The sequence below is a fragment of the Phymastichus coffea genome, unplaced genomic scaffold (assembly GCF_024137745.1).
Source record: "Phymastichus coffea isolate CEN01 unplaced genomic scaffold, Cenicafe_Pcof_1.1 PCOF00137, whole genome shotgun sequence".
In the NCBI taxonomy this organism is placed as follows: Eukaryota; Metazoa; Arthropoda; class Insecta; order Hymenoptera; family Eulophidae; genus Phymastichus; species Phymastichus coffea.
In genome coordinates, this window is record NW_026706948.1 from 286,447 (window position 1) to 313,879 (window position 27,433).

The 27,433-nt window shown below is 47.3% G+C and overlaps 1 protein-coding gene across 3 annotated transcripts; it reads left to right on the top strand.

Annotated features, from left to right (window-relative positions):
- The first annotated feature begins 543 nt into the window (after window positions 1-543).
- On the top strand, window positions 544-14,308 carry LOC131671877 (tumor protein D54). 3 transcript variants are annotated; one of them, XM_058948660.1, is made up of 6 exons: window positions 544-938; window positions 6,914-7,044; window positions 8,008-8,156; window positions 9,142-9,201; window positions 11,443-11,605; window positions 13,023-14,308. In XM_058948660.1, exons 1-6 carry the CDS (start codon window positions 917-919, stop codon window positions 13,158-13,160), a joined length of 663 nt encoding a protein of 220 aa, XP_058804643.1. In that variant the 5' UTR covers window positions 544-916; the 3' UTR covers window positions 13,161-14,308. The 3 variants fall into 3 exon arrangements, with proteins under 3 accessions (XP_058804643.1, XP_058804641.1, XP_058804642.1); XM_058948658.1 differs by lacking the exon at window positions 544-938 and adding an exon at window positions 4,848-6,349; XM_058948659.1 differs by lacking the exons at window positions 544-938; window positions 9,142-9,201 and adding an exon at window positions 4,865-6,349.
- Window positions 14,309-27,433: the final 13,125 nt, after the last annotated feature.

Here is a 27,433-nt window from a genome sequence, read left to right on the forward strand (position 1 = left end):
AATCATAATCAATACCTATAGGGGAAATTTTTCAAAACTCCTTTTTGAGGTAGGAGAAAGATTGACAAATATGTATTTACAAGAAACTTAATTCTCTATTAAAATATAAAACTATTACATTTGGTATATAAAAATTGCATTAGCAAATTCATATACATTCACATTGAATTATAGGAAAACATCATTTATAATTGAAATGTTAACTCAATTTGCATTATTTTACAATTGTTTTTCTTTCGCATTGCTAGTAATATTGGTGTTAATAAGTGATATAGGACTATGGAAAATCTACTACAACTTTTTAAAATAAAAGTAACAAGCTACGTTTGAATTGATTTTTTATCGATGTTCATTATTTATTGCAACTAGACGCATTTATTTCAAATACGGAACGATTTCCTTTGAAAATCCGGAAGCCATCTTTCGAAATTCTTCGAAAAATGTATGAAATCAGAATTGCGGAAAGTGAACGTCTATTGGTCTCTGGGTATAAAATCAACATAGAAATGCTACGAGTTTAGAGCCGTTGTCACTTCCCTTCAAAAGGACGGCTACTTAGAAATTAATTATTAATTAAGTCAATCGTTGTCTACTAATATTTACGCGGGATAAGAGAACAAAAGAAAATAAATAAATAAAAATCTAGCTCGAGTACAAAAATGCGTGCGCACGAAAGGAGGCGAGTTGGTAAAGAGTGAGGGAAGAAGAGAGAAAGAGACAGGAGACGCCCGTATATCACGGAACACCGCTGCGCGAGTGTTCCGGTGAACTCAGAAAAGAGTAGTCTTACTGGCAATAAATTATTTGTATACGCATTTTTAATAGTTCTGTACTGTGCGATAGCAGATCTTATTGCTTCTTGTTGTCAAAGAATTCAACAGGATTTGCCTTTCAAAAAACCAGCAGATAAACGGGCATGATGAGCAACGTTCCAACAGGTGAGTGTACTCGATTAAATTGCCGTATTGCCCGATTAATGCACGTATAAGCGTTTGTTGATGCAAACTTGACAATAGGATGAACTTGTTTGAAGATATTTTTTATGAATTTTTTCTGGCTCAGTGCTCTAAAATACATGCCCATGTAAAAAGTATACAGAGCGAGCTTTTTGGATTTGCTCTCTTCACTTTTGCAATCGCGAATAGCGGACATAACCTATACGTCTACTCTTGTAGAGGTTAGAGACTCCTTGCTCGTAATAAATCGTTTTAAATACCGCATTGTTTAAAAATCAGTTGTTTACTTGTCTGGGCAAGGTTAATTTCGTGCAGATATTGATTCTACACATTTTAATTTAACACCATTTTTTTATGGGCAGATATTCATGTAGACTATTTTGTGCCACTTAATGTTGTCTAATAGTATTTGACTTTCTAATAAATACTACTTTATTTGCGTACAATAAAAAAACATTGTAATGAATAAAACAATTTCATAATTTCGCGTTACGGTATAAATCTTGTCCTTTTCTAATATATTATTAATTTGGATTAAATTAATATTCATTCTTGCTACATACGTACCTTTTAGGTAAATGAGTCTCACGAGTTGTTTACAGATGACTTTATATAGAGACTACTTGCAAACAATTTTCCGGTTGCTGCATCATGCAATAGTAGTATTGAAATTATAATTTGAATTTTGTCTACGAAGTGTCAATTTTGAACGTACAAGCGTTTTGCTATTCGTTGCAGCGTTGCAGCTGAAAAATCTTGTTTGAAATTTCAATAGGGATGTGTAGTACTACCGTTAGACTTTGTAACAGTGGGTTTATTTGAAGCCGAGTCCAAATTGAAATACTGAAAATATAATATCATAAACATTGCAATCGAACCAATAATTAGTTGTAATTCTCGCATATCGATAATCAGCAGGCTGGGTTGGGTTGGGTATCCATATCGATGATTTATCATCAACTTTCCTTTATTAGCGACGACAGCGTTGAGCAAATCAATGCAAGGATATATTTCTCAATTTGTTCAATTTGTTTCGCTATCGTTTTATTAAAATATCGAAAATTGATTTTCTATTCCTAGCACCGCTCATCCAAAGCTATTGTACAATCGCCTAGATTTAGGTGAAAGGTACTCGTGAAAAAATTGAACGAAACGATGAAACTGAACTTGTTGACAGTCAGCTGTCTGGGCATTTAGACGTGGCTGTAAATGACTAAAACGATCAAAGACTTTTTCAGACATAAAATTAGTAATGTTGTATGTATTATGGTTCTTTTATGTAGGAATATCGGAGGTGTGTATTAATTTTATTTTCGCAGTGTTCTTTTTACGTGCAGTATGTCTTTCGATTATTTTCACGCGTAGTTGAATACTTGTTAATCGGCTGTGAATTGACTTTATCAGCCTCATCGAACAATACAAAGGTACAGGTAAGGCGTTTGCAAATCGTAAAAATGTATTTTGAAGCGCTCACAAGGCAAACGGCGATATCCAAGTGCGAGTGTCGGCCGGTAAAGATATGCGCTACGATGGTCGCATCTTGGCGATGCATAAATCATGGTCAGAACAAGAGAACGAGCAACGGCGACACGACGTGTCCGTTGAAAGCGCGCACTTTTACGTGTAATTTATTTACGAGCCGCGTATAGCCGCAACAACAACAGTTGGCTCGATCGACACCGCCTCTACAATACGAGTGCCGTGGCACCCACGCCAATTTGCGAAAGACGCGAATGGGAATTACGGTATATTATTTGATCTCTCTCTCTGTTTCGCGCGCGCGCCAATCATGCCAGGCATCCGCGCCGTCGTAAAGCGAATTTTCACGGCGATCGGTTGACGCGCGCGACGCCCGCATATTACCGGCCGTAGACCCTTTTTTTATCGAGAGAATCGGAGCGGAAGAAAGCCGCGAGCAAGAGCTTTGGCCAGATGACAAATGCCGTTAAATCTTGAAGCTTGCGAGTTGCCAATAAAAGCGTCTGATTTATCGATCCGAGCGAGCGTAAACCATTAGCTCTCGCGCGGCGTTCATTTGGAGACCGATAATCGACGTAGTTTATTGCGCGAGCTCGCATTTGCCGACTCTAGTCGAGTCTGCGAGAAGTAGTTACTGTCGGAGCGCCAGCTAATCGTCGTCGGTGTCATCGAGCGTCGGAGGGCACATTCGACAAGCTTGTCATTGGGCAAAGTTGCGCCGGGTGGATACGAGCGCGACATTGGTTGAATTATTGAGCAGCGATGCGCCGACGTAGCTTTCCAGTGGGGCGGGCAGAGAAGCTTTGATCGAAACGGAGTCGCAGGTGCCCGGCGCATGCAAGCTGACGACCTGCGCGTTTAATCTAGCTCGCGCCGCCGGCTAATTTAATATTGACTCGCGAGTCGCGACGTCGGCTGGAAAGGCTGTGTGCTTGACATTAAAAGCCGCCCGCGACGCTTCGCTTCTCGCCCTCCGCCAGTTCTTCTTTTGACGCTGACTCGAGTGTGTCGCGGACCTTCCCTTTCTTTGACATTTACAAGAGGAGGCTTTGGCGCGTCGTCACTGTGTTAATTGGTGTCAGTCTTGCGAAATTTCTTATTGGCTTACTTGCCACAAAAGGGACACTTGTGCGATTTCGTTTGCAGTGAAATTCTCGGGATGATTCACCATTTCGCGATGCAGGGCATCTACGAGGACAAAAATTTGCATTTTATAGGTGAGTTTTTGGCGAGGCTGTAGGCTGCGGGTATCGTCGCAACGACTGGTCGAGTTTTACGTGATAACGCACAGTTTGTCGCGTTAAATTATTTGAAAGTTAATCGAAAACCTGCTCTGTAAACTCTGTAAGCTCGCGTGACTCGTTAATAAATTCAAGATTTTTTTCTCGGCTGGCGCGTGGCGGTGCTTGTAACGTACTGCTTCAGTTGTCTTAGTGGATAGTCGTTAAATTGAACGATTACGAATCATGTATATTTTGTCTCGCTGCATGTTATCGCCAACTTATCTGTCAAACCAGGAAGTAGCTAAATAATTAACTAATGTTTTATATCAGAGCCGATAGAGGCGTTTGAGTTTCCGATTTGCAAGTTATCATTGACGACCTTATCGGTCGGGGTTCAAACATACGAAAGGTTCCATAATTCGACGCCGGCCAACGCCAGTAAATAAGTTCAGCACAGCGAAGCAAATCGAACGAAGCAACGATAGTTTTCTAAGTTGGTAAAAGTCGGTAGCCCTCGTAAGAACGGAGCATCGCGTGGATGCGAATAAAGCCTCGAGCCAGCTGCGCGCGCACGTAAACGTGGGCTTCTTGTACCTGTGGCTCGCGCAAGCCGAGCTTCAGAGACGACACCTGCCAACTGCGCGCGCGGTCGTACATTGCAAGCGAAGCTCGGAGCAGCTATTCGGTGCAGCTCGAGCGGCCGCGCGATGCCACGTGCAGCTCTGCGGTGCTAACGGTGAACGCGCTGATTTTTCGCTCTACTTTGTTTTTGCGACGCAGCAGGCGCGGACAAAGCGACTGGTCCGACAAGAAGTTTGATGGGACTCGGACGGGCCATTTGCAATTGCAAAGGTCCGTTGTTCGATGGACGATCGCGGACGGTCGGGGCACGGCTTCGGTGTCGAGAGATCGAGAGGCGCGAGATCGAGCCGACAAGAAAGGCAACGCGAGATATCGGCGAGCGGACAAGGCGCGCATTGGGAGGCATCCCCGGAGCTCGGTGCGCCTGCGAGTAGGCACGGCGGCAGGTAACAGTGAAGCGCGGCCGCCGCTCGGGCGACCGTTAGCGGAACGCCGTCGTGTACGTGCCGCGCGTCGACGCGGAGTGGGGCAAGAGGAGAGCCCCCGAACAATGGCTAGATCAGGCGTCGGCGTGAGTCAGAGCTGTGCGGAGGATGCGGCCGGCCGAGGGAAGGAGCGATCGGTCACGCCATCTCGCGAACCTCCGAGTCGCCAGCTCGGGACTGGCCGATATACAGTTCGAGCGCCGGGAAGCAGAGGACTGCGCTCTCTCTCTCTCTCGTCCGGCTTTTTCTCTGTTTTCCTCGTCGGCGAGTCGCGCGCTACGTGCCACGTGTCGTGCAGGAGTGCCGCCCGCGACCGGCGAGCCCAGCGCGACCGGCCGACGGTCGACGGCCGACGGCCGAGTGGCAAGTGCGTTGGTCGGTGGGTGGCCGCCGATTCGGCTCGCTCGATCCGCTGCACGGTCGAGTGGCTTTCGGGGCCAGTGCGCCGCCAGTCGCGACGGCCGAGAGCGTGGCGCTGGCGTCGCCGCGTTGCTACGCCAGCCTCTCGGCTCGAGCTTCCCGTGAGCCGCGGCGCATTCGGTTCCGCGCGCGTGCATCCGTCGAGGACGCCTGTACAGTGCCGTCGCGTGTGCGCGTCCCAAGCCGCGGGAGTGAGACTGGTTTTCGGAGGGACGGCCTGTTTTCGCCGGCGCAGGCCCGCGAGGGCAGATACCGGCGCGCACACCGTTAACGGGGCCCGCCAGCCTCCTCGCGCGCCAATAAGCGACCAGCCAAGAGGAGGAAGCGGAGCCCGGGCAGAGAGAGATAGAGAGAGAGAGAGAGAGAGAGAGAGAGAGAGAGAGAGAGGCGCACCGGCCGACGCTGTTTCGTTGGTTTTTTCGTTTTTGCTCGTTTCGGTTAACGGGACCATCGGGATGCCAGCTCCCCCGGCTGCCGCTGCAGCATTTCGCGCGGGCCTACGCGCGCGATGATAATCTGCCGCCTCTTGCGTCCTCGCCGATCTTTTCGGCAGCGCCTGGCTCGCGCGGGCCGAGCCGAATATGCCCGGCGCTCCTCTCGCTTTCCCGACGTCGGCAGAAATTGGACGACCACGCGCGCATAGGCGTACAAGTTCGCATAGTCGACAGTGCGCGCACCGGTGGCACTCCTGCTGACGCGTGGCCGATGCTCTCGTGAACTTTGCCGTCGTTCGAGTATGGCGTGAGGCCCAACGGCGAGCGAACGCCCCAAGTCAGCCGAGTCGGCGGTCGGCTCGGACCGAGATCGAGCGTGGCGTCGGCGAGGATGCGCGAGGAAACCGGCGGCAGCGAGAGCAGCGGCGAGGGGCGCGAGCGCAAGCCGTGCTGCATCGAGTCGGCCAAGCGCTCGGGGCACGTGGCCGCCGACGAGGAGTTCGTGGGTCCGGAGTTCGAGGAGGACGCCTACTACTGCTACAGTCTGGCGGCCACTCCGAGCTTCGACGAGCTCGACGCCAGCGACTCCGAGGAGATTCTCGTGCACTGGCACCAGGACAGCGGCGAGATCGAGGAGGTGGAGGAAGCCGACTTGTCGCGGATTTGCCAGGGCGGCGCTCCCGAGGGCAGCCTGCGCGCCACCACCAGGGGCGAGCTGAGGAGGCTCCGGGCGCGCATACGCGCGCGACTGCTGGCCCTCGTCGGAAGAGGTTCGAGCCAGATCTTGAGCGCGACGGCGCGACGACGCGACGGCTCGCAAGTGTGATTTCCAGCATGCCGAACGGGCACAGATGCTTTCTAGAGATTAGCCGGGAATATTCGAGTCGAGTTCGCTCTGTAGTTTCCGAGAGGTAGGTTTTTCGGTCGGCGTCGGACGCTCGCTGCTGCAGCCCATTGACAATTTCCAAGTAAACTCGCAAGTAAACGCGACTGCCATTGGCGGGTGATCGCCGATTCGACAGCGGAGCAGCCTTTTTCAGCTACGGAGGACAGGAAAATCCGTAGCTTTCTCGGTATAAATTATGAGATTGTAGTAAAATGTTCGAGTGCGCCGGCTTTCTCCTTGTTACGCGTCAAATAATCCTCGTAAACGAGCCAGCGAGCGCCAGCGAGCCAACGAGCCCCGAAGATACTCGCAATTAAACGGATTTTCTTGCGCAATCGCGACACACGGGAAATCTTCGCGCAATCTGCCCACTTTACAAACAATTTCCATGGCGAATCTCGAGCCGAGCTCGCGCTCGCTTACCTATAATCGTTCCTGGTCGTTACAGGTGAAGATGCCGCCCTCCACAGAACTGGCTCGCTGTCGCCATCGCTCGACAGCGTAGCCAGCGAACTGCAAGGACTGTCGGTCGAGGAGCAAGAGCGCCAAAAGGCTGAATGGAGCGCCGAACTAGCCAGGGTAATTACGCGTGCACCTAGCCTCGCCTTTTTCTTCGCGCTCGGATAGCTCGACCATTCCCGAGTATTCCAACCGCCGTGCGATTCCGACTAATTTCAAAATGAGAGAAAAACGCCTTCGGCGCAGCCAAGAATAATGTAGGGTTCTCGGAAACGCCCAAAAACGGGCTTTTTAACTTGTTTCGTTTGATTCGCCAACTTACCCGGAGAATGATAAAAACCGTAGTGCTGCATCGCGAGGTAAATTTTACATGGCCACAAAACCAATTTTTCATTGTGCAATGAAAAAGTTAGTAGCGCGATAAATACTGAACGCAGAGCGGCTCTGGAATATTGGCCGGTTATCCTCAAACTGATGCCATCTTAAAGCAGCTCTTTTTACGCGACCTCTCTTTCACTTTTCCAAGCGAATTTTTACGCGGTACACTATAAAATTGGTGCAATTTTACACGCGAAAAAATTTAAAACAGCTGTCAAAGCATGAAATATCAATTCGACCGGCACGAAAGGCTCTGCTGTAAACCGTTGATACATTTCGATAGCGCAACTCGGTTGATCCGTTCTCAAGGCGTCCCGACGTGGCGCAAATTCAGCTGATGAGCATGCCAGCCCTTGAAAATCTCGAAAGTAAATAACATTTAAGTCTTGAAAAAGGAAGCCGCGCGTCATGCGAAAATTACGCGTGTAATAACAGCATTGAAAAAAATAAGAGGCCTAAGACACGCACGAGCGAAGCGAGGATGTAACGCGATCCCCGGAGTTTGCATCAAAATTCGCGTACTTTCTTGCGAAGGGAGCCGTGCGCTGCGCCTCTTTATTATTCGCGCCGGAGAGCGCGGGCAGAAAAGCAGAAGAACCGGCCCGATTCCGATCTTCCGTTGGCTTTCGCTTTCCTTTGTAGTTGGCTAGCGAAACGCTCAGTGTTCGGTAGCCAGTGAAACGGGCCAAAACTCGCTGTTCGCAGATCGAGGACGAGATCCAGACGCTCAGGGAGGTGCTGGCGAGCAAAGTGCGAACGGCCCACGAGCTCAAGCGCAAGCTTGGCATCAGCGTGTGGAAGGAGCTCAGCGAGGACGTCAATCAGGGCCTGAAGAACGTCAAGGAGAGCCAAGTGTACGTGCCTGCACACATCCTCACAGACGCACTCTCTAAGCATCTACCTACGCAGCTCAGCGCGATACTTGTCATTTTATTGGCTGACTTTTCTTTCGTTTCCTTTGGTTCTTTCTTGGCTGCGTCCTTCGCACACCCATCCATCACGCTTATCATTTTTTGTTTATCAAAGCTCATCCCTCACACTGTTGTGTCGTTTCTGTATTGTTGGAAAGGAGCTGCATGGCTGCAGTAAATCTCGCCTTCCTCCCCTCCCCCCTTCTCTCTCTTGCTTGTCACTGTATTTCGAAATTTAACGTGTAACGGTATATAGCGCGGTGGTGTAGTGTAACGCGGCCGAAAGATGTTTCTTTTCTCTCTCTCTCCGTCGCTATGCCTCCTTCTCTTCGCTTGCTTCGTTTTTTCATACGAGATTTGGTTAGTCGCCGCCGTAGCCGCTTGTAGTTTGGAGTATGGCTATACGCACGCATGCTATTACAGAACGCCCGTTATTATTTCATACGTTATTTATTACCGTTATATCATCCAATTCATCATTTCTCCGGGTACCGTCGGATCGGCCATGTAATATACCAGCTGGCATTTTTCCAAAACTCTCCTTCATCTTGCTTTGTGATTTATTTTTTTACTTATTCAATTGTCCATTAACAATCGCGCGTACGCCCGGGATCTGTCGGTTTCGTTGTCGCGCGGTCCACTGAACGAGTGACGATTGCATTCTATTAAACCAACAAAAACATACGATTTTTATTAATACAATAAACCTGATCTTCATTATGCTGGTCACTCGGCCAAGATTCCAAATCACGTTGGTACGATAGTTGTACGGATACTCGTGCAGTGGACTTTTCATCGCTCCACCTGTCCATTTTCTGGTCACGTCTTGTCTTTACATACGACTCATCGAACGTATGAATTCGATAAAGCGTGCTGTGCACCTGTCGTGCCATTTCTTTTTTACTTTTCGTTAAGCTGTCTCATTTAGTTATCAGAACGTTGGGGAGAGACTTGGTCGAATCACGAGGACAGTCTCCGAGAACAGCTTGTGAGTATAAGCACATAAAGTCACTTTATCTTGATTAAAGCTTGTGACTTGAACACTTATTCGATCACGCGAATTATTCACTTCAGGCTCGTCGTGAGCTTTTCTCAAATAGTAGTATTTGCTTAAGATAACTATTTTTTTCAAGTTTTTTTCTTTTTTTTTTTTTTTCTACGCGACAAAGATTTTTAATATTTTAATAACTTTCAATTATCGTTAAATGTAAAATGAAAATCGGCTTCTATCCCTTAAATCAGACTTGTAAATACAGTGCACTCAACAATTTCAATGAGGTATTTGGTGTAACTGATTTTCAACAGTATTGTTCTTCGTGGAAGCTGTGTACTATTAAATTTATTCCTTATTTCTTTTCAATGTTCTGTTCAATGTTAAAAAGAAATGTGCTGATTTTCCATTCATTTAGCTGTTTTCCAGTGCTATGTATTGTCTAAAAGCAAAAGTATCACCTTCAAACATATTTTTAGTCAATTTTAAGTTGTATTTTATTCATGTTAATCGTTGCTTTGCTCCGTTGTTGTTTCATCATTCGTATAAGCGTACAGCAACTGTATTATTGTCTTTCATTAAAGACTTTTATTAGTAGTGATTTAGTAAGCCATTATTACTATGAACGATAATAGAGAGAAAGTTGTAATTTTGCACACAACTAGAAGTAAGGAATAAAGTGTAATTCTAAAAATGTTAATAGTTTATAAAGGTTATGGTGTTACGTAAGGTAGCATTAAACTAATAGTATAAGACTGTTTAACAGATTGAATGGAATAGTAGTGAGCTTTGACTAGCTTTGAGATCTGCCGTGATAAGAGGACAATTGCGAACAGATTTGCAGCTGTAAAATGGTCGTCTAAGCGGACGCCAAGTGTATCGAGAAAGCTTGGAGCCTCGCGTCCCCGGGCTGTCTCATTAGCAGCGCGAGACGCGAAAAAACACCTAAATAATTCATCAGGCTGCACGCGACGTCACATGCGCGGCGCACCGTGTGTTGTCAAGTGTGCTCGACGTAGGCCGCGAGTCGACTCGTTTGTTTCGTCCTCCTTGTTATTTTCGGTCGTCCGCGGCGCGCGTCCGATGAAAAATCTTCATTGACGTGTGCGGCGCAGATCGTTAAAACGGTAAAACTAAAAATAGCCAGGGCCCGCCGCCTGGCAAGATGGTCCGGCCGTTTTCGGCGAATCAATTCGTCTCCCGCGTGGCGTCGAAAGCTCCTTTAATGGCCTATCAGCCGACTCGTACGTATGCTCATTGTCTCTGCACCGCAGCCAAGACTTGGGCAATCAAGTGTCTTGCGAGCGCGGTTTAATTGGCGACACGCTCTATCTTGGCGTGGATCGTTGCTTTATGATGCGATCATTTTATGTAAGAAAATCCTACAAATTAGGACTTTAAGCTTGGCCTTACGTAATTTCACCTGCAGAGATACACAAGGTATCCTTTTGGAAATCCGTGGAGAAACGCCTCGCGGTAATTTTCCTCGCCTCGTTTCGGCCTGTATTTTCTTGGGTTATTGGGACAGTCAGCTCGATAAACGCGCTTGCATTTTTTTTACCTTTCGGTCAGGCGAGAAGATGTTTCCGTCAGTCGGCGACGAGAAGCGGTAAATTAGACTTTTGCGAAGATGAGCCTGTCGCTCCAACTGTTTGCTCTGCCTCTGTTTATTTGTTCGTCAAACAGAAAAAGATCCGCGATGCTTTCTTAATATCTCAGCGTCGTTACGTAAAGTTATAAGTTGAGTGATAGGCCAACAAAGGACTAGTTCGTAGCGCGAAAAATGAGGGATTTTGGCCGAGTTCGATTATCGCGATTTACAAGGACGCGTAACAACTCACTTTTGTTCGAATAAGACATCGGATAAGAACCACGCGGACGCGATGTAATCAGATGCTGCATACACTTAAAATTTGAAAGATCGAGGGAAAAAGACAATGGCGCCGAAGGTGCAATCGAAATTGCCGTGCAATTTTGGCGCAGAGTGAGGCTGCTTCCACGAAAAGGACGCGCAGGCGGAATACAAGTGCGTCCGATATAGAGACGTAACGACGGGCGATCGCGTGCGCGCGGATGTGTCTTACGCGTCTTACGCGTCTTACGCGTAAGACACGGGGGAGAAAGTAAGAGTGAGGAGAAGGGAGGTTCGCGGGGCGGAGAGGACGAGTTTGGCGCAGCGTGCGCGACAGAGTGGGTTGCACAGGCGTGATGCGTGCCCGTGCGCGTTGCTGCTTGCAGGTTCCAGAAGACCGAGTCCGTGTTCAAGAGCACAGCCGAGAAGACGACGAGCATTCTGGGCGGCTTTGGCAGCGGACTCTCCATGAAAATCGGTCAGATGAGAAATTCCGACAGCTTCAGGTCCCTCGAGGAAAAAGTCGGCAGCGCTTACGAGAACGTGAAGGTGCGTACACCAGCTGCATACTCGCGGCTGCAATTACGCTTTTTGCCGACGTCGCCGCCGGATTCGCCGCGGCCATCCCGAGAAACGTCCGTTTCGGCGTATCTCCGTTAATGGCCAACGGCTTAGCCCGATCCACTTATTATAGCCTCGCGCGCCTCGACCGACTCTGCCGCTCGCTTCTTCAATTTTTTAATCGCCAGCTCCCATCCACTTAATTACACAATCGAGCGGCAACTCTTCGTCGTCGATCAACGCTATTCCTTTCTTTCTGCCTGGCCTTTGGCCTCTTCTTCGTCGCGTTTGCCTCGCCGATCACGCGACGCGACAATCGTTAATTTTCAGGCGCATTGCGGCCACGAAAATGTCGAATAAGCTACGGTCGAGATGGCAATTACAAGATGGTCGATAATCGCCAGCGAGGCAGCGTCGATCGTACGCGAGGCGTTCTATATAAAAAGGCAGGCTGTAATAATGCGCGGCGGGGCCAATTTGCGCGGGCCGGCCGTGGCCACGCAAGGGCGTGGTTCTTGCGTTTTACATATATTTCGGGAGCCGCGTCGCATTATAAATTTGTATTTAGCATTTTAACTGTAATTGCGCGCGCCTCGACTTATGCAAGAGAAGAAAAACAATTCCAAGGTAGGAGACCTTCGCGCGATATAATTTATCGGCGATTTTTTTTTTCTCGGCCGCGTGGGTCCTTCAAAGTCAGCCCCCGAAGCGCAAGATCTCGCAATCTTGCGCAATTTATATATACTTTTTAGACGACTCCAAGCGTGCCACGACGCTGTTACGCAGAGAGTAATGCACGTTGGTCGACGCGCTTCCCGCCAGGCGAAAAACATTCTGCAGTTCATCGATGCCGCGATATTGATTCTTTTTTTCTTTTTTTCTTTTTTTGACGAATTGCTCCGTGTAATTTTTTTTTATGCGCCGGCAATTAAAAATAATTGCCACAATTGTTTTACGAGGCATTGTGGGGGCTTGCACAAGGGCTCCCGATGAAGTCTTTATTTACGAATAATAGCGATACTTAAAATTTATGTAACAATCAATCATCCGTAAACATACAACTTTTAACATGTTCAGTTTCGACGTTAAAGAAAATTATACAATCATTATATTACTTCGCGCGAATTGCCTTCTTTCAACTTTGGACGTTACAATTCTCAATATAATTTTGATTTTTTCAACTATATCATTTCGCTAAGTGGTGAGCGAGAAGTCAATCTCGGGACGCCGCGTACGAATTATTCGAAAAATAGCTGATCGACAAGTCCACACTTTTTCCAAATACGTCGTCGCCAAGTCAGCGAGAGACTTGCAAAAGCGTGGATTTGCCGGAAAGCCGGTGGGTAATCCAAGGAAACGCCATGCTAATACCGATTAACAGTCGCGTTCCGACTTGTGTCCACAGGGCCGGGTGACGCCGTCGCGCAGCAACTCCACGCAAAGCTTCGACGAGGCGCTAAGAGAGGCTGGTGCCTCGAGGCGTGCATCCGCTGCACCGTCCGCCACCAGCCCTACCATCCCCGAGGATAGAGTGTTGTCTTAGGCCCAGCATCTATACGCCCATACTTCGTCCGTCCACGCCTCCGCTGGAGCTTAGCTCCAGTAGTTTGGCTTTGCCATTCAAATGATCCTGTCGTCACGTGGAATGTCAACAACGACGTCGGCCAAAAATACTAGCGCTTCTTTTATCCGTATACGTTATTTTGCGATTCGATCTTTAATTTAATTTAATCCGCGACGTCGGTCATCACTTCCACGTGGTTGACTTTGAAGGCTTGGATGCGATGATGTTGATGAACCGAGGCACTGGAAAATAGCAATGGCTCTTTTTCATTTTGTTTTTCACTTTGTATACACAGGTTACGTTTTTCCCCCTCATTTTAATTTCTTTTTTCTCTGTTTTATCACCTCTCGATTTTGGGATTATGTTGCCAGCTATACCGTTTCACGACACAACACTTGTTAGGATTATTAAAAAGAGTCGTCGTTCGTATCGTCACCTGAACGTGCATTTCTTTCTTTCTTCGATATAGCTTTTACGCGTGGAAGATTAAACGGAATATATTCTATTAAACAGAGGAGCAAGATGTCGCTTTCAGACAATATTTCGGTAGGTGGATGATATTTATATAAATGTGTCAACCTGTTTGCGAGAATGCTCACTATCTGTATTACTTAACAAAAGAAAGGCGTAATTAAAAAGCGTAACGTTTGCGAGCCGCAGTTCGAATAAATATTCTATGTGAAATGTATATTCTGAACTACATATAATAATACAATAAAATTGAAATCGTTTGTTAAAATTACACGAGTGTAATGAAATATCAAACAATTTGTATTTGTAATTGGGTAAACGAGTGGACTTGAGTATCAGCGGTAATGTTTTCTACAATTGTAATCTATAAAATTATTTCGCAAGGCTACGCGAGAAAAGAGTTAGATAATTTTACAACTTATATTTATATAATCACCTTGTGGAAATAATTTGTACACGCAATTAATTTATGCAAACAAAATATATATGCAAACAAAATAAAGGTATACGTATATATTTTTAGATTGAAGGAGTGCGAATCAATTTGTGACTCTCTGCACTTGAAAAAAGGTCACTTCAAGCTATGCCTTCTTTAGAATGACACACTTGTAAATTTATGCTTAATCTTGTCGATGAATAAATTAATTGTTTTACTGTCTAGAAATGCTGTTTGATGTGCTATTTCCTTCTCCCTGAAATTCCGCTGTGAAAATATAACAATGCAGATGACATATTTGCATTGTAAAATAAAAATCAACTGTACGTCGCAATGGAATAGCTCATTTCATCGGTACATAATTTTCATGCTCACTGAATGGACGTTTACTTAAAAGATTGAAAACAGATATTCGACTTATGATATGCGAAAACGATATGAATGGAAATTTTCGCTGATATAAAGCTATTTTCAACAAATATCTCATTTACATAATTTGAATCATATCCTAGTTGATTTATATTTCATTGTCTAAACCGGTACTCATCGTATTTTTTTAACTGTTATTGTGGGTAATAACAATAAAAATATTGCTGTTATAACTTGTTTTTATGCATATCGTGAGCAGGGCAACTTTGTCAACAGATGAAACATCGAAAGATTTGTAATGTAAAGAAACTGGTCTGGAAAATTTATATATGAATATGGCTGAATTCCCAAGCCAGTATCTGAAAGCACTTACAATTGACACCGAAATAATTTCACTTGGAGCACATTACAGAGCGATAAATCACTCTGTTGGCCAGGTCTCTCGATCGCAAGGATTGGTCGTAAATTTTGAAAATGAGCGATAGCAATCACTCGAGACGAAGCGAGCAAAAACTACTTTCAAAATCGTCGATAAAAAAATTAGCCGATCGCGTCCGGAAATAAAAATAATGAGCAGTTTATTAATGACGATCTCTGGCGTTAAAGGCAGCGCGACGAGGAGTCGATCAATCGAAGGCACGCTCGCAACTCCAATGGAAATGGCTGTGCGCCCTCTCGCCATTCGCAAAGTTGATGCGGCGCGTGAGGGAAGAACAGAAAAAATGATGATAAATTAAGCGCGCGCGCGCGCGAGAGAGAGAGAGAGAGAGAGAGAGAGAGAGAGAGCGAGCGAGCAGTTGGCTCGTTTGGATCGGGAGAATCGCCGAAATAATCTTATTAACGCACGTCGACGTGAAGGATATTTATTGAGGCACGCGCGGCGAGTGTAGCGCGGCCGCCGCAGGCCGATATAACTCGGCGTTACTTTCTTATATTCGTGACCGACATTATGCGCTCGCGAGAGCCTTCGCTCCGAGAAAACGTAGACGCGCGCGCTTTTCAGAATTTTTTATCTCTCCCTCCCCGTCTCTCGCAACGCGCAGAATTTATGCGTTGCTCGAGTCGACGGACGGAGGATACCATTCACGGCGAAAATTCGAAAAACGATGCGCGCTCGCGCGTATTTGTAGCCGTGTATATCGCGTTGCTTAATTGGCTGTGTGAACACCTATGCGTGCTGCCGCCGGATTTGGGTCAGAGTCCGCGTGGTTAGGTGCGCTGCCGCTGTACGTTACGATACACAGGATGCCACACACCATCTCGCGCCATGAGAATGCGGTCCTCGGTTACGGCCATCGAAATTCGGCTTCTAAACAACTGGAACGACGCCCGCTCTACATCTCCTTCCAACATACTTGATCTCGAGCAGCGTTAATGTTACCGATTAAAAGCCAGCGATAAAAAGGCCCTTTCCTCTTGCTTCGTCGTGCTTTTCTATGGATTTACAGCGGTTTCCAAAGGCGCCTCTCGTCTACCTGCCAATTATTCCACTAATGAAGCTGTGGATTGGCTATGAATTGTTTCTACAGTCTTGCGCAATTTTGACCAGTTCCACGTGGTTCGTGCAAACATTCTCAAATCGTTTCCTCTTTCGTGGCGAACCGCCAAAGAGCGAGGGCTTTCCATTCGGCAGAGCACCGCAGCCGTTGAGAAATGCAACGGAGAGGATAAAAGTCCGGGGCAGGCCGATTGGAAGCTGACGAACGTGTACGCAGGCGACACGCGACGCGACGCGTGGGCGTGAAGTGTTTTTCAAAGTGCAGTGGCGGCAGCGGCAGCCAGGCTGATTGCGACCAAAGTTATTATCGCGTCCAACCAATTACGGCGTGTTAAACTCGCTGGAGCCGTGCTATCTTAATAAATCAAGTCAGCGCGCGCCTTCTATTCACACTTGATGGTTTTATCAAGGCTGCCGAAAAGTCATTTTGTCCTGCTCCGAGTAATTATCAGGCCGCGCGCGAGCGTTGCGTTTTGCAAAGCACAACTTTATCGCATCGCGCGCGCATATCCGCCAACGACTCTGAACGATATTTCATTCTCACGCTGCTTAATATCAGTATGGTAATAATAACGGACAACTGCTGTTGTTGCCACACAGAGATACGCACACGTACACGCGTGCGAGCGGACATTCGCCGCGATCGATATAATAAAAATTGATGTATATAATAAAAGCGGCAATTTGTTGGTTTTTTGCAGGCAGCTGCGCCAATAATTACAATACTTACGAGTCGACCTGGCGAAACGCCAGACGTCGCACGATAATGCGCGATAAGCAGCGTATACCGAAGCAAATACCTCTATACGCCTCATTTGCCGTGTGTCTTATGAGCAATGCGCGCATGCACGGGGATAGATTGAAAAAATCGTTGCTACGACATAAGCGCGTACCGAATTGTGCGCACGTTCAGGCGGAACAGTTCGCAGCTGGATTACGAAAGCATTATGTTGAACAAATATGCAAAACTGTCGACGCGATCCGGTATAGCAAAGCATATCATTGAGCGTTTCTCTCTCTCTCTCTCTCTCTCTCCCTCTCTTGCCGGGTATGTATTGGTATACTTTGTCTTATTGCATTGTTGCGTCATCGGAGACTCGTAATGGGCCAAATATTCACTGTACGCGCGTTTATTCATCCGGATCTTCGTAAATTCGTATCTATCCATTTTTTTTCGCAATCGCTACGGAGAAGTGGATAAAAACGAAATAACTCGATGAAAGACTGACGGCAGTTTTCTTCGATGCCTTTCACCACTATTGTCTAGTTTTTGCGTGCAAATGTAGAAGTGGATATCGAAAAAAAAACGGCAAAATAAGAGAAAAAAAAACGAAAAAAACAAGCCGTTATCGAATGACAAAATGCAAATCGAGTAGTTGAAAACAACGGCCAAGTGAATGCGCATAAAAAATGCGAGATAGCGGAATGTTGCAGAAATGGCAATAAACTCATAAGCTTGTCGGCCAGATGCAGCGTAAGATGATGCCGCATCAATCAGTCCCGTCGAGATTATGCTCGCAAAGTACGCGCAGCATCGGTCGTTTATATTGGGACCCAGCGGCCTGACCCAGCAGATGCGAAATCGCGAAAATAAAGCAGTCGAAGGAAAAAGAAGCTCCTTATAACTGGCGCGCAGAGACAAAGGAAAGATCATGACTTGGCATTAACAATCGAGCAATGAATTGCCCTGGCCTTTGATTTTTCGTTGCTCCTTTTGCGATAAAACGGGGCAGCGAGCGAAGCGTGCCGTGCACGATTACTAATCGCTTTGGAGCCCCGGCAGCAGTCGCATAATTGTTTCTCGCGCGCATGAAATATCGCGATGCGATCGACACTCCCCTCGATCATTTGCTCATGAGCAGCGCGCCAGCGAAAGAGGAGCGAGCAGGATGGCAAACAGAAGAAAGAAAAAAACAATGGAGCACGGCGATCGGCTCGAGGCAGAGGAACACCTGCATGCCGCGCACATTGAAACGTCATGCACCCGCGCGACTTTCCCCATTGGCGCGCCGCGGAGGATCGCCTGTGAGCGGCGCAGCGGCGCAGCGGCTGACAATGCCGAGGGCAAGAGCGCGTCAGCGGAGGAGCTCTCGTCTGCCCGACCAACTGGAGTGAAACTCTTGGCATTGTCTGGGCCTGCATAGGACGGGCCTATTGGTTGCGCCGCTCGATATATCTGCAGGCATGATATTTATGGGCACTTTTACTCCTCGCCGTCGCCGTCGTCGCCGCCGCGCGGTTGCTTTCTACGTTGCATTCCCCCGGCGTTCGAAGCTTCGCGCTTCACCTAAAAAATCTTGGCTCCGCTGCGGCCAATCTCGTACTTTAGACAATGCACACGACTGCTTTCCTGTCACGAGTCCGACGCTTTATCTCATTCAACCTGTATATTAGTGTAATGCCGCATAGCTGGCGCATTTTATTCCCGATTGAATTGCCACTTTAGGAGAGTGGCGCTGCAGTTGCGCCAAATATTCACCAACGACCCATGCTCCAACTGCAAGGTCTGCCGAGCTTTATCGCCATCGACAGTTTCGCGAGGCTCGCATTTCTGTCGTTCGCCGAATGCCGCCTTTCAGGAGCTTGACAATGGCCATTCCCGCAGCTTCATATCCGCGCATTACCTGCAGTTCAACGTGCAAATCAAAATTAACAGCCGTGCTTTGGCGTACGCGCACGTACGTTTCAAAACCCAAGTACAATTGCCCGTAGGCTGTGTAATCATCCTTACCATGCTCCTTTCCAAATAATTTGGTTGCTCAACGCTCGGCTTCGCCTCGGCACGTCTGCACATCTCGCAGCTATTCGATATCCTTTCTTTCCCGATTCACCAAATTTTATCCCGTCGCAAAGCCCGCAGCCATACTTCGGTGCTTATTTATACGCAGTTTGTCGCCAAATATGTCTGTCGCCCGGCCATCCCAAATAAATCTTGTGCGTCAATCACAACTCCAACAATGAGCCCATTTCATTCTTCACGGACGTTTAATCACACCCGAAACGATTGCGAGATAAAAGACATCCAACCAAAAAAAGAAAATAAAGAAATCTGCAAAAGAAATCTCGGTATTCAAAGTGACGTCGAGTGAAGTGAAGTGAAGGTTGGCTTTGTACGTTTTAGTGTACCGAGACATTGTCCGTCAGGACGAGACGCTCGCGGGTGTACGGGCCATTTTACAATGCGAGAAACTCGAATTTAATTCGGTCGGGCCTTAAACATAAAATTAATGGCGCTCGTGGCTTTTTCAAGTACAACGCATTACCTGTGAATCATGAAAACACTCGAACGTATAAAAAACCTCTTATCTGATCAAATACCATACGATTTTTCGCAATTAAAAACACCAATTATGATTATTTATTGACTGAAAGAGAAGTAAAGTTTGGTTTGAAACGACGTTCAATTGCGTTAACTTCATCTCAATGGAAAGAAAGTACGAACTGAAATGAGTACGATTACTACGTATATAGATGAATTATAAATTCATAGGACACGCGTGTATTAATCGCGGTTCGATTGTACAAACGTTGCGAAGGCTTACGAGCGCAGCCGGCCAGTTTCTTACGCCAAATTGAAAAGCGCAACACGGCATCCGAAAAGGCGGCCCGCGGCGCGCGAGATGACCGTGCATCGGGGCGGCGATCGGCGCGCTCGCGGAAAGAGCCAGGGCTCCGATAAAGTAATCACGCGAGAGAGGCGGATGCGAGGCGCGTCTTACGGCGGCTTTTGTGCGCGCGCGCCCGAGTGTGTCGTGCGCGCAAAAGGGGCAAGGAACAAGAACATCGATCGGCCGCCTGCTCTCGTTTCTTTTTCTCTCACTCTCGTTGCCCGAGCGGACTACGAACCGGACTGCTGCCCGCCAAGCGCGGAAAGCCGATCAAGTGCGTGCCCGCCAACGGAACCTTGTCGGCTTATCGGCCGCTCGATATTCCCTCGAGCATACGCTCGTCTCGCTGCGACTGCTATCGTTCTTATGCGCCGTGTGTTTTATCCACATGTCGATACCGTGGACTTAAGCCCATTAGGTGTCGAGAATAAACATTTTCGTTTGCGTGCTTTTCTCTTATTTTCTTTCTTTCATTTTGTTTGCAGCATTCCATTACGTAATGCGACTTCTCGCGCGATCTACAACGGCTGCATTTCGCAAAAATTACAGTAGCAAGCAATTCAGTCGTGTACAAGCGCATTTGCATTGATGATCAGTGCAACTTTGTATTATTATTTTGGATCTGCGGCGTAATCATATACCTTTTTTACGAACTGCAATTTCCAAGTGAACTTTTCAACGATATATAAATGAATTTCGAACGAACAATAACATTGCTTTCTTCAACTAGTAATGACAAAGATTTACTCATGATGCTCGCAGTTACTATTGGTACGAATCTCAATTGCCGACTTTCATTTTTCCATACACGTTGAAATTTTCAATCTGCGCGTTATGAATTTGCGTAATAGCAAAGAAAAAATTGATGAATTCAATGACGAAATAAATATTTTTTTCTTTAGGAACGTTACTGCGTATTCATCAAAGACGATGCAAAGAAGATCTCCTTGTACAAACGAATCCTCTACAACAAGAAGAATTTCAATTAAGAAAATGCCTGTTTGTACCAAGAGGATTTTTCTATAATCAAAAGAATTCCTTCTCACCTTACGCTGATAGAATTCTCGTATAACAATAGGACATTTCACAATATATAATTAACATGTTTAATTTTTTGGAAACTTTTTTTTAGACGCTTCTAATGTATGCTTCCGTGCATAAAATGGGCCAGGCCAGATATATTAGCAGACGGAACAGCTAGAATAATCACGAAAGTTTGCGCTGTTATGAATTTCACGACAATATTTTAGAGTAAAACGTAGTTCTTTTAAAATAGGCTTGAACTCAGAGAAGAGAAATTAAAAGAAGTCGCGTAACATAAAAGTTAAATATGGAAATTCGAGTCCTCGTTAAAAAAACCATTCATGAAAGAGTAATAATAAGTTTCTTATGAAAAATTTGACAGGCATAACCCGTTAATACCAAGTCACGTTATATCCGAAAACACTTTGTATTTAAAGATAATGTTCTTTAATGACTACGAATGAATATTACGAGGCCACTTGTGAAAGATGTGAATACATGTAAAAGTGTTGATAAGTTAAAACGTACCAAGCGAAGTGAAGTTAAATACAAAGTAAAACAAATGTTAAAAGATAGAGAAGAGAAGTGGAAAAAGTCGCGTAAATGCTAATAAGTCGAGAGATTATCCGTTGCGAGGGTGATTCAAGAAGATTTGGCGGAGAAAATTCTGTGCGCGAGAGCTCGATCCCCGATGCACGAGTCGGTTTCATTAAATTTGCGGACCTACCATTTGCATTTACATGTCGAACGGCCCTTACTTAGGATCGTCGCTTATCCAAATTTCTCGTGCGCTTTAGTGCGGCCACCATTTTCTATACACTACCGACTCTCTTGCGAGTCGCATATTTTTTCATTAGCTTCCAGCAGTCAAAGCTCTTCCAGAAATCCACTTCGACGAGTTCGAATTTTACATTTTACGTTCTTAAAATATGTTAAGCTTTAATAAACGTGTGCTCTTTTGTGCTGCATGATTAATTGAATATTGACGTTCCTCGCGCGTTCATTTTTCTTCTCGAAGCTGGTTCATTTATTTCTTTAATATCTTTTTCAACTCTGAGAGAAAGGGCCATGGCTCTTAATTACTTTGAACTTGGATTTCGTTTGTCGAAATCACTTATTGAATTTTCGAAAATCGCTTGTTTTTCAAAATTGACTATCATCATGTTAACAAGTGATCTAGTGTTTTCGTTACTTTGATAAAATATTTGATGATCTAAGTGACGACGACATTTATACGAACAGTAAATTTCTGTTTCAATACAGGTGCATCAACGATTAACCAAAAATGATGTATGCAATTAAAGTGAAATATTGAACGAAAGGTGTTATTTTGAAGAAAATAAAGAAAAATACTTAATTACACTGAATTACTAGAGAGAAGGTATAAAAATATCCTTGAATCATCTACCACCTCATTCATCATCATTGAATCTCAAATAAAAAAAAATGTTAATAATATCCAAACACTTGCGTTCGTCAGTCTACTTGTACGAATGCGATTAAGAAAAAAAATGAAATTGGAATGAAATTAAAGACACCCCGTGGCGCGCAGAGTGTGACAAATGTTTATACCGTATAACTCACGCATTAACTGTCAAAAAAAGTACAGGCGAATGCGTCGAGTGTATGTACTCAAAGACAATGACAAACAGCTTGGTCGTGTACGCACTATAAAATAAAAGTAGGATCTGATATTATTCGCAAAAGATAAGACGAATGACTTGAAATCTTTGAAAATTTAAAATTCCAAAACAGTATTAGGTTATTTACTTGAGAAGGGTTTGACTTGATGGAAAACTATAAATAATAAGGAAAGAAAATGCTCGTGAGTACACGGATCGGGCGTAACGTATCGAAAGTTAATTTGAAACGAATCTCCAGATGAAAACAGAATCGCGAAAAGAACGAAGCCAATGGGATGAGAGCAAAAAGCCAGAAAGAAGGAATAATTAGACGGCGGTGGCCGGCGGAATCGGTCTACTTTCACGGCGCAGAGTGAAGCTGCGCCGATGACCACGAAAAGGTAGACACGCAAGCGAGATTTTTCTTTTGCCCGTTGTTCGCTCTCGTAAAAAGTTCGAGTCGATCGCGCCTGACGAGATCCGAGAAGATTATTAACGACACTCGGGTGCCGCGGAGCTTACGATTAAAAGCCAATCCATCATCGCGAGATCCACAGAAGCCGAGGATTCTTATGGCTCGTTGAAACGAGCGGCCGACTACAGCGATCGGAGTGCGTTGCCAGGGCAGCTCGCTCGGAAACAAGAGAAAGAAAAGCGTCCTAAGGCAAAGGACGAGAAAAAGAGGCGAGATCGGAGGCGTAAGTCGGCGCGGGCGGAGCGTGTGCAGTCCGAGGCTGCGCGCTGCAGCGAGAGCGGCGCTGTTAACGGTATATCGCGCGCGTACAGCCGCGTTGTAGGGGAGGGAGAGGCCGTATGTAGGTCTCGCTCGGCGATTGGGCAGCGCTCGAAAAGCGCGCAGCGTAAAGCACACGCCGGCAGCGCTCTCGGCTTCGTTTTTTTTTTCCTTCTTTGCCCTCGCGAGCTCACCGCTTGCCTTTATCTTTTGTCCGAGAGGAGAGGACCGCGCGGGCTCATTAGAACAGTCGTTCGTCGCGCGCCGGCTGCCTCCTTATTTTTAATTATTCCAGCCGCGTGTCCGAGAGGATGCGACTGATAAGATTTATCTGGCCGTGCCGCGACGTAGTCTGCTGCGGGAACGGTTTCGCCGAACGGATTTCAACCTCTTCTCGCGTTTTTTATTTTTTATTTTTTTTTATTTTTTTGGTCTGTTTCTTCTTTTCTCCTTCTGCGGGCCTTCGTTCTTCTTTCTGCAGGCATTTTTTTGAGCGCATAAGCCTCGTGGAAACCGATAGCTCGTAAAATTCTTATCAGCACGGCATTTTGTAAACGTCACGCGGCGCGGACGATTTTTTTCGCGGTTATCGAAGCGAACATCGCGTGCAGTTATTTGATACCGGTGCTTTCAGAAAGAAAAAAGGAAAACGGAAAAAAAAAAACGGCGAAATCATCGATGGAAACGGGCGTCGACGTGCGAGTCCGCGTGGACTCCCACAATGATTACGGGAGTTTCGGGCGAAACGGAAAATGGAAGCGGTGGACGATTAACGACGTCTCCAGTCAGTAGAACGAGTCTATGGCGGTCAGGCGCGCTCGCGCTGACCGGCACAGTCCGCTGGCCAAGCGTGCGTAACAACAGTCGGAAGCCCCGAGAGGCTGCACGAACATCGTTAAGATAATAACTCTGTTTCGGTTTTGATCGTTGGGTGTTGAGCGGGTCGTACACTTGCAGCGGTGTATTTGGCCGATGTAAATAACAAAAGCCCGGCGCAGTTTGCCGCCGGACGGTCGTAAGCGTCACAGTTATACAGACCTTGAAAAAGGTCGGCGGCTCGCTTCTGCTGGTCGGTTCGCCGGAGGCGGCGCGCCGGTTTTTACGATCGTTGCGCCGCGAGAGAGGACAGGGAGCCGCGGTAATTTGCCTAAAATAAACAATAAATAAAGATCGCGCTTTCGGCGTTGGCATTGGCGCTTGCCGGTGCTGCACGAGCGAAAGCCCATCACTCATGTTTAAGGCCAATTTTTCGCAGGCATTAACGACGGCGCAACGCTCGTTACTCGCACATTCGTCTTTATTTATCTCCGCTCGGAGCCGCAGCGTCGTTCCCTCATTTTTTACGCGCGCCAGAGGTCAAGCCGGCGCTGCCGATTAATTTCCGGAGTGCGCGCGGCCCACGCGTCGTTCCCCTCGGACGATACGTCTCGCCTGGCGGCGATCACTTCGGGAACTCGGGGAACTCGCGCGGGACGTCGAAACGGGACGAGCGACTCGAGCTCGGAGTCCTGCGAAATGCACGCGGGGAAGAAAGACAGCTGGCTCGTGCCGCGACTACGCAAGCAGACGAGCACGAGAGCGAGAGCGTGCTCGGTAGTTTCGTGGTAGCTCGATTACCGAAAAGTCAAGCGAAGCACGTATCTGGTCGAGCACACCGGCTATCGGGACTCGGCTTCCGCGAAGTTTCTACATTGCCGAGTCGTCGTGGGCCTCGTGCACGGCAGCGTAGGTAGTCGAAGGACGAGGAAGGCACGGGTCACGAGAGGCGCGAGGGCTCGGAGCAGCCGGCGCGGACCTGCTAATTGGCGCGCACGCGAGCCGCGGGAGAAAGCCGACCGGGCGAACAACGTGCGCTTGGCTGCTCTCTCGCGCCGCTCTCTGCACGGATTCCGAATCGGCCGCGCGCATAACTAGCGAGCCGAGAGGACGCTGCGGACGCCCGCGCCGCGACGATTACCGGTGCTGCTCCCTCGTCGTCGCCAACGCCGCTTCGGTCCGCGAGCTTTCGTTGCCTCTCCGGCGAGCGGCGAACGAGCTCCGCGATCTCTTTTGTCGCTGTGCGGTGCAGATGTTCTCTCTCTCTCTCTCTCTCTCTCTCTCTCTCCGCGATTGCCAATCACGGGCCCATTGTCAAGAGGCCAACGATTACGCAATCGCGCGGCTGACTGGCATTCACCGCGGAGAGAAAATGCGGCGAGCTTCTTTCCAACTCGGGGCCTGGCGTCTGACGTTTCAATAAATTGTCATTTCGTCGAGTTTGCTTGGCCAATCTTGCGATTAAGCTTGGAACGGTCGACATCGAAACAGCTACCGCCAATGGCGATTTTCTTTCCCCTTTGCGCGGGACGCGCGTTTCTGGTCCGTCGCGGCGCGCAGCGTGTGCGATTGGATGCCGAGAATAATCAACCGCAGGAAGGACAAGTGGACGCGTGGACCGAGCTGCGCAGGGCAACTCGCACGATATGGATCTTCTAATTACGCTTCGATGCCGTTCTCCCGATGCGCCATTCGTTTGAATGGCCACACTACACATTGAATCGAAGAGAGTTTCTTCGCGACGGCGGTGGTGGCGTTTATTTCGCCGACGCTTCAGCGGCACGCAAATCGTACGGTAGCTATAGCGGCACAATTTTACTTGTAGCTCGTACTTCCCATTTTCCCTTGTCGCCTGATTATAATGATTAGTAAATACTGCCTGCTGTCGCCCTATTTATTAGATTTTACGACTTTCAACGCGTAACGGACTAGATACTTGCTAAAAACGATCGAACGCGCCGGGAGTTCCGATAATGCCGAGAGATGCAGAATAAGAGCAGTGCATCTATCCTCGTCGCATTGACACTCGTTGCTTCCAAAATAAAAGCGGAGCTCTTCTTCTCGCTTACGCGCTCGGCGTTACACAAGATCGTTAAAAAATTTATGACTTTGACAACGGCTTCTATACGAATGAAGGGCAAATTAAAATAGGAGCATGCAAGGAAAAGTGATGAGCTCGCTTTCACGGTCATCCGCGATTATACGCGTACGAAAACTATTTTTTTTTTTACAACGGATAGTAATTCTAGAGGTTTCTCAATACTGGAACTTCCTTCTTGCAAAAAATTAAAGCTTCGGGGCATGCAGAACATTGATCGATTGTTATCGGTAACGATCGGCACGTTCGCGCGTTACTCCTCAATATTTGAAATAACATCGGCAATTTCTTCCTGCCTTCGCGGAGACGCTAATTGACTCGACAGCCGTGAATTGCGTTTTTTCCGAATATTATCAGCCAATCCGCAAATTACCAGCGTGCGTCCAAAATAAGCTATTTGAAATGCTACAAGCTGTAATGAACGAAGGTGGTCGTTTGATTTTGTGAAAACCCATGCCGCTTAATCTCGCCGATAATGCGACCTAAGGTGAGTTTTTACGCGGCTATGCGGTAGAAATCGGCATAAGGAAACACACGAATAATAACTCAAGAGCGAGAGAGGCAGAAAGGCAACCGATCCACAAGAATCAGCAGGTTGCATCTGACGAAAGCAAAAATGAATCGCCAAATGTAATAAAATGGTGTTACGGTAACCGTCGATCGAAAGATGGTAATAAAAAAGCAGGAGCTGGCGCGCGCAGCATCGTAAACAATCGCCTGACAAGCCGCACATAAACTTGCGACACACGTAGACGCGAAAGGTTGTTCGTTCGGCGTCGAGGCGCTCCGCGCGTGTGCTAGGGGTTCTCGCGCGGCGATAAACAGCGCCGCGGAGATGCGATCGAGGGAGCAGCTCGGCCGGCAGGCGCGCCATACGTCGGAATAGAGACCGGCCAATCAGCTTGGCGAAGACTTTTCGGAGGCGTACGTTGACCCCAATAGCCAAATATCAACGTCCGCCTGGCGGGGCGATTGGGAAACCGACGGGTTGCGCGCGCGCGCGCGCGCGCGCACTGACGATTAGACAGATTTTATCTCTATCGGCGCGCTCGGGGCCACCGGTTACGTTTTATGCTCGGCTTTCGCGCGCAGGCCCAGGACAGCTCGTAAGCGCTATTGTTTTTTACGACTCCGCTTGGATAATGTTTACAGGCTGCGGGACAGCGCGGAAAAGCCAGCTCGGCTCGTTACGACGAGCTATATTTTTCGCTTTGTCCGCGCGCGCGCGCTCCCTTCCGAATTTTCGTTCGCCGAACAATCCAAGCCGATCGAACGCTACGCTGACGACAATCGCGCGTAGAAGACCACCAGAACGCTCGGCATCGGCGGAAAATTGCGTTATCAAACGTTGCGCCATCGGACAGACGATGCAGCAGCAGCAGCAGCAACCAGTCTGGAATATGCCGTCTCGTGAAAAACCCAGTCACGGCGTGTCTCGCGGACTGGACGCAGCCACATACCCATCTAAATGCCAGACAGTCGAGAGTGTATCGGACAACTGTGTCACCGCCGATAGCACGTCTGCGGCAGTATAATCCGGAACGTCATCGCGCGAGCGTGATATTTGCATAATCCACG

Coding starts and splice junctions, on each gene's coding strand:
- LOC131671877 (XM_058948658.1), top strand. CDS start 5,971: ATGCGCGAGGAAACCGGCGGCAGCGAGAGCAGCGGCGAGGGGCGCGAG. Junction 7,045..8,007: donor GGAGCGCCGAACTAGCCAGG/GTAATTACGCGT, acceptor CGCTGTTCGCAG/ATCGAGGACGAGATCCAGAC. Junction 11,606..13,022: donor GCGCTTACGAGAACGTGAAG/GTGCGTACACCA, acceptor TTGTGTCCACAG/GGCCGGGTGACGCCGTCGCG.